The sequence below is a fragment of the Penaeus vannamei genome, chromosome 25, assembly GCF_042767895.1.
Source record: "Penaeus vannamei isolate JL-2024 chromosome 25, ASM4276789v1, whole genome shotgun sequence".
Taxonomy (NCBI): Eukaryota; Metazoa; Arthropoda; class Malacostraca; order Decapoda; family Penaeidae; genus Penaeus; species Penaeus vannamei.
The window spans coordinates 27,930,611-27,938,110 of NC_091573.1; the positions used below are offsets into that span (position 1 = coordinate 27,930,611).

The 7,500-nt window shown below is 38.9% G+C and overlaps 2 protein-coding genes across 6 annotated transcripts in view; one reads left to right on the top strand and one right to left on the bottom strand.

Annotated features, from left to right (window-relative positions):
- LOC113804122 (transcription factor 21) overlaps positions 1–2,965 on the top strand; it is a 22,169-nt gene extending 19,204 nt beyond the window's left edge. Inside the window, exon 5 of one of the 2 annotated variants that reach the window (XM_070139367.1) lies at positions 869–2,965. In XM_070139367.1, the coding sequence (XP_069995468.1) occupies positions 869–935 (67 nt within the window). In that variant the 3' untranslated portion in view covers positions 936–2,965. The remainder of the gene's footprint in view (positions 1–868) is intronic. The other variant, XM_070139368.1, reaches the window with a different exon arrangement.
- Positions 2,966–3,085: 120 nt separating this feature from the next.
- The window catches only part of LOC113804116 (uncharacterized), a 139,313-nt gene continuing 134,898 nt past the window's right edge, over positions 3,086–7,500 (bottom strand). For all 4 annotated transcript variants that reach the window (XM_027354953.2, XM_027354951.2, XM_027354952.2 and 1 more), the window contains 4 exons: positions 6,789–6,935; positions 6,385–6,494; positions 5,537–5,657; positions 3,086–5,303 (listed from right to left, as the gene is read on the bottom strand). In XM_027354953.2, the coding sequence (XP_027210754.2) occupies positions 5,013–5,303; positions 5,537–5,657; positions 6,385–6,494; positions 6,789–6,935 (669 nt within the window). In that variant the 3' untranslated portion in view covers positions 3,086–5,012. The remainder of the gene's footprint in view (positions 5,304–5,536; positions 5,658–6,384; positions 6,495–6,788; positions 6,936–7,500) is intronic.

The window sequence follows — 7,500 nt, forward strand, 5'->3', positions numbered from 1 at the left end:
ATGTTTATTTACATATATTAATGCACGCGGGTATGTATGTATGGTTATAAACACACGTACACACACGTGATGTTGTTGTTGTGTTTGTGTGTGTGTGTGTGTGTGTGTGTGTGTGTGTGTGTGTGTGTGTGTGTGTGTGTGTGTGTGTGTGTGTGTGTGTGTGTGTGTTTTGTATGTATGTATTTACATATGTATGCGTGTACTTAGAGTATATTTTTTCTTTTATGAATTAAGTATATGTACGTATGTTATTTACATATATTTATGCACGCGGGTATGTGTGTATGGTTATAAACACACGTACACACACATGTTGTTGTTATTGTTGCTGTTGTTGTTGTTGTGTGTGTATGTGTGTGTGTGTGTGTGTGTGTGTGTGTGTGTGTGTGTGTGTGCGTGTGTGTGTGTGTGTGTCTGTGTGTGTGTGTGTGTGTGTGTTTGGTATGTGCGTATTTACATATGTATGCGTGTACGGATTTAGAGTATATTTTTTCTTTTATGAATTAAGTATATGTACGTATGTTATTTACATATATTTATGCACGCGGGTATGTGTGTATGGTTATAAACACACGTACACACATGTTGTTATTGTTGCTGTTGTTGTTGTTGTATGTGTGTGTGTGTGTTTGTGTGTTTGTGTGTTTGTGTGTGTGTGTGTTTGTGTCTGTGTCTGTGTCTGTATATGTGTGTGTGTTTGGTGTGTGTGTGTGTGTGTGTGTGTGTGTGTGTGTCTGTGTCTGTGTCTGTGTCTGTATATGTGTGTGTGTTTGGTATGTGCGCATTTACATAGGTATGCGCGTACGGATTTAGATTATATTTTTTTATCTTTTCTGAATTAAGTAACTAACCTTCCGCCTTCTTTCAGCAGATACTTCAGCGACGAGATCCCGGACTACGACTACTACTCCTCGGAGCTGCTGCACATCGCCTGAAAGGACTTCAGGACGATATGGAGTCCCCCCCCCCCTTCAGCCAAGCCGGCAAGGGAATTCTAGTTTTCGAGTGACTGGTGAAGCGACTGACAGCGGCTGAAAGTGGTTCTGAAAAGTCGTTGAAGATTGGCCGGAAAAAGTGTCTGAAAGCGGCTGAAAGTGGCTTCCACCGTTGCTGAAATTGATTTTGATGGATGTCAGAAGGTTGCTGTGTTTGAAAGACGTGACTGAAAGCAGCTAGAACTTAAAACTTTCCGAAAGCTAAACATGAGTGGGAGAGTGCTTGGGAATGACCGATGAAATGACTGAAAATGTGATCGTAAAAAGTGCCTTAAAGCGAACGAAAATGTGACTGAAAGTGACCGAAAATGTGTCTGAAAGTGACCATGAAAGTGCCTGAAAGTGACCGAAAAAGTGACAGAAAGTGTCTGAAAACACGCGGTCTCATTATCTAGTCTTCGCTCAACCTTTTGAATTGTATTTTTTGTATATTGAACTCCTTTGCTTTGTATTATAAATAGAAGATAGGGAATAGGGGGGGAGGGAAGGGAAGGGCAGATTTCTTCAAAAATAATTATAAGAAAATAGAGAATATTAATTATGATCATGATCAACTTACCGACAATAAAAAACCGGTCTCCAAAACATTAAACAAATCTAATTAAGAAAACCCCCAAAATGAACCTCTTTCGAAACAGTGAAAGGTAGTGACAGTGGCAGTACAATACATCACTGTCCGTAAGTTTATCGTGATTATTTTAATAATAGTTTTCATTATTATTATGTTTGTTATTGCTGACATAATCATTATTATTTTCATTATCATCCATTTGAATATTATTGTTACAATGATGTATAATAACAATGATAACGATAATAATAATGTTGATAATAGATTTGATAATAATAATAATAATGATAATAATGGTTCTGCTACTACTACCATTACTGTTGATGATAATAATGATAGAAATAACAATAACAATTAATATTAATGACATTATTATTGTTATTAATCATTGCTATCATTATTATCATTTTTATTATTATTTTTATCATAGTTACCACAACTATTGCTGGTGCTGCCACTACAACTAATGCTAGAACTACTGTTATCATCACCATTACCATTACTATTATATTATTATCATTATTATTATCACCATGTTCATAGTCACGATAATAGCATTAGTAATATTGATAATAATGATTATTTTCGTTGTTGTTATTTTCATTATTGTCCAGTTGTCATTACTATATTATTATTATTTTGATTATTATTGTTATTATTATTATTATCATTATTATCATTATTATCATTATCATCATTATTATTGCTAATATTATTATTGTTTTATCATCATCATAAACGCTATTATCATATTCATTTTCATCCAAGTTTACATTACCATTATTAGTACTATCATCTGCATCATTGTCATTCTCATTATCACTATCATTAATGTCAGGATTATTATCTTTTATCCTAATTAAATATCAGGCATGTTTTCTATGATGATCATTATCATAGTCATCGTCATTACAGTAATAATCAGCAACCTCAAAAATTAGCTTCTTTATTAACGTAATTATTATTGATTTTCAGTCTTTTTTAACATTGTTGGTAAATGAGTTTATTTATATCTGTGAAATATATTCTTTTTCATCTTTTCATCCGCGATAAAAAAAAACGTGTGCGAGATGAGATATTTTTATAATGACGATTTCATCTGTAAAACAAGAAAATATTATTTGTTTTTGACTGAGACAAGAAAATTGTTTTATGTAAGATAAGTAAAAGCAAGAGAAATCTCGGGGTTGATTTTTTTTTTGTTCATCACTCCTATCTGGTGTTATTTATTGGTTGTATGGTATTGCAATGTGAATTATTCCTTATAAATAAAAAAAATTACTGTTATCTTTAATATCATCTTAAGCATTACCAATGATGTTTTTGTTATCATAAATATTATTATCTGTTATTATCATTATTATTATTATCATGAAAATAATACTGATAATAATTCTTATCGTTATTATCATTCTAACATCAACATTTAATTGAATATGTAACCTGAAAAATTCAGTGCCGTTGCATCTTTCCCATCTCAGTATAAAAGACAAACCTCAAGGAAAGAAAAGAAACTGAATAAAAAGAAATGTTCATGTTTATTAAAACAAATAAACAACTCGGGGTTCGATTCGTTATAACAAAAATCTTAAACCTACGTGATGGCAACACCGTGTCCATCATGACAGTGAGTTTAACAATAACAAAGAAATGGTGTTCTGCAAGTGTTATCATTAACACGCAGAACATCAGCATGAACAAATGCCCAACAACATCCTGAGTCATAACGGAACAAACCATCATTAAAAAATCGCTTCTTTTTCTAAAACATTCTAAGATATATTCGTCATAATTATGATTGACAGAATCACATTCTCTTTCTAAAACATTCAAAGAAAATTTCTTCATTATGTCGTCTTCAGTATCAAGACGAATAATTATTTTTTCTCTTCGATTAAAAAGGTATCATTATATTTCTTTCTTTCACATACAACTGAGACAAAATGTGTACAAAATGTGTACCGAACTTTAAAAAAGTAATAATAAAACACACAGAAAATGCATTCTTTGGCAGCTATATGACACATAGCTTTTCCATTACATATAAAAATGAAACATGTGTATTGCTTGATATCGTGAAAATTAATCATGATAAGACAAGAATTGGTAATAACAAAGTCTGTATTTCCACTACTACATTTTTCTGAGAATACTTGAAGGATAAATCAATCTGTTTTCCTAAACCAAGAAATGACAGTTATTCAGTTTGATTTTATCCACAGACAAAAGACAGCACGTAAATAAAGGAAGGATGAGCATTAAATATACGATGTATAATTAATCCGCGCGTAAATTAAGATCCTACACAAATGATAAATATATGACCAACTTTGAAAGACATTGAAGAAAGACTGAAATCACAGAAATCTGGAACAAGATGCTTAAATTATATATGAGTGAGTCAAAGAAGATGAGAGATAGATAGATAGAGAGAGAGAGACTAAAACAAACAGTATAAACGAAAACAACCTTCGACCTAAAGTCTCCCTGTTGTCTATATTGCAACGACGTGTTCATAAATAAACACACGCGATGAACGCCGCATACACATATATATATCCAAGCGTCGTTTAGAGGAAGAAGACAAACAAACACCAAGGTACACGTTCACAATGATGTTATGAATGACATCAGAAGAGTATTCCACGCACAACAGTTCCTGTCGAGACGTAGAAGAATGGATTGCCGGAGGAATGAGCTGTTAAAGAGTAACCAACAGGATATAAGGAGTAACGTCACATACTCTCTGTACTGGCCGATACATGACGAGAACTCGCGGGCACTTAGTGTTCATTTCACTCATGTATTTCGTAATTTCTATCGCGGAAGGAGGAGAACCGGTGATCTAAAAATAGTAAGATTTCTTCGTGGTGTCAAAGAGAAGGTAACTTGTCACCACTTCAAAAGAAACAGAAATATTATTTAGTTCCACGTCTAGTCTTCAGTCGCTGCTTTTAAATGCCCATGTTCGCTAATGCATCATAATACTGGGATATCTTTAGAGTACACCATAAGGGATTTACAACACTCATTGCACATTATGGTGGTACATTTGCGGTCTGTATTTCACTAGTAAAGTTTATTTCTTAATGCACCGTCTCCACATTACACATTTTTTCAGCATAGTTATTTAGTAAAGAATGCTACTTTGTTCACATTTGAACTAATCGTATCACAATGTTCTGGTGTTGTTATAACGCTCCCATATACAAGGCCAACCACTCGCTAACTTAAAGTATACATGGTTCTTCATCCTTCACAATATTCAGGATCAAAGTCTAGCTTTGCTTCGTCACACGGGAACACCTCAAACACCCTAGTCCTTCGCCAGCGCCAAGCGTCCTCCCCCAACAAGGGTCGCCTTTCCCGTCTTTCTGAGCGCCACTCGAAGAGATCCGGAGAAGAACCTCGCAGAAGAACCTCGAGCGTCAGAACCCTTTCCTCGCTCACACAACGATGTCGTGGATCCAGCGTAGGAACTTGGTGATCTTGGTGTACATGCCCGGCTGCCCTCTGCGCCCGCACCCCTTGCCCCAGGACGTGATGCCGTACAGCACGTGCCGCCCGTTCGACACGCACGTGAGAGGGCCTCCGGAGTCGCCCGTGCACGTGTCGATTCGGCCGTCGAGGTGGCCGGCGCACACCATGCCCGAAGTGACCTCGAATTGGCCGTACCTGTCCGGGCCCGTGCATACCGACATGTCGTACACCTGCACCTCGCCTGACCTCGGGATGTTCTGGTGGAGGGAAATGGCCGCCGGTACGGTCAGAGGACATAGATAACAGATGGTAAACATTGATAATAAATCTCGAAAACTAAGACAATTATACGATCATAAAACACAGAATAAACCAACTCTACGATCTAAAGCAGGACAAATAAACCAAATCTACTATCTAAAACAGGGCAAATAAACCTTCTAAGTGACCAGCGTCTCAGCGGAGAGGAGGGCAAAAGGACATCTCTCACCTGCGGGATGGGCGGCGCTCTCTCCGACGTCGTCCCCCAGCCGGAGATACTGCAGCCAGAGAGGGACGTGTAGCGAGCGTTCTCCTCAGGAAGACACACGGGCTGCACGCTCCTGCCGAACCTGTGAGAAGAGGCAGTCGGGGAGTCATCTATCTGTTAATCTTTTTGAGTTCTTTTGAGACCTTTTCCACCGGGAATATGATAATGATAGCAATTTGAAACTATTGGCCTCTTAGAAAAAAAGTGATTCATATATTAAAAATCATTTCTTTTTAATCATAAACTGGGAAGCAGTTATCGGCTAAAATGTATTTGGAATCATTATGGTATATTCTATAGCCTATTTCTGAAAGGATTTGGGAATCACTTGAATCATTTATCTTTGGTATTCGTGATGACTGGTTTAAGAAGACATTAATCTCTTTATGCTGTTCTGAATTTCTTTTTTTTTAAGAAATAAAGAAACAGCATGTTATCCAGATAATTTCTTAAAAATGGAAATAAAAAATATTATTATCTAAGCGACTCGAATGACAATGATCATTCGATTATTCGACAGACTTCCTCGAAAGCTAAAAAAAATATGCATGTCAGGAAACTATTGTCCTCTGAACGTCACTTTATACCTCTGCTGTTCTCCCTCTTTCTGCCCCCTCTCCCTCTCCCTCCCTCTCGCCTTTCCCTCTCCCTCTCTCCCTCCTTCCCCCTCCCTCTCCATCTCTTCCTCCTTCCCTCCCTCCCCCTCTCCCTGTCTTCCTCCTTCCCTCCCTCCCCCTCTCCCTGTCTTCCTCCTTCCCCCCTCCTCCCCTCTCCCTCTCTTCCCTCTCTCTCCCTCCTCCTCTCATCACCTTATTCCTCTTCCGTTCTTCCTGGCCACCTTCAGAACGGCGATGTCGTTGTTGAATTCCACGGTCGTGTCGAACTCGTCATGAACCCAAAGCTTTTCGATCTGGAAGTCCTGTTGAGAAATGAAAAGTTTTGTAAACATGGTTAAGGAATGATTAGAAGATGAAAAAAGATACCCATATAATGACATTTAATAAATCTAAGAAAAAAATATACCAAAAAAAAGATATTCATCAGGTTCTGACACCTCTGTTATGCGGAAAAGTCTGCTGTTGTTATGCTAGTCTTCATAGGAACACCTACTGTTCACCTGTACATCTACATGCATACGTGAGGGGTCTGTACGTTTGCCTAAACATGCCTGTACGTGTGTGTACGTGTTCTGCATGTTTCTATGTGTATTTACCTCCTGCGCGTCCTCCCTGGCGTTCATCTTGTAGTCACCAACGCGAACCACGTAGCTGGATGAACCGTGAATCTTGAAGCAGTGTGCCGCCGTTAGTACGTAGTCTTCTGCTATGACGACGCCGCCGCAGTTGTGCTTGAGGCGGCCCTGTTTGAGGGAGTGAAGGAGGGAGGGAGGAAGGGAGGGAAGGGGGGGCAGGAAGGGAGAAAGGGAGGGAAGGTGGGGAGGGAGGAAGGGAGGAAGGGAGGAGGTTGGGAGGGAGGGAAGGGAGGAGGTAGGGAGGAATGCAGGGAAGGAGGGAGGGAGGAATGCAGGGAAGGAGGGAGGGAGGAAGGGAGGAGGTAGGGAGGGAGGGAAGGGAGGAGGTAGGGAGGGAGGAAGGGAGGAATGCAGGGAAGGAGGAAGGGAGGGAAGGAGGGAGGAAGGGAGGGGAGAAGTGAAGGTGAGAGAGGGGAGAAGGGAAGGTGAGAGAGGAGGAACGGATAGGAGGGAAGGTGAGAGTGGGGGAAGTAGGGAGGTAGGAAGGGAGGGAAGGATGGAAGGTGAGAGATTGGGGGAAAAAAAGAAAATTAGAAGAAGAGATAGAGTGAGAAAGAAGAGCGTAGTAGGGGGTGCAAAGGGGAAGAAATTGTGTAATCATTAGAAAACAAAAATATTAGGATAATAATACAGCGGAAATACAGCCCTTTAAGGGTTATCTAAACGAGTTAGG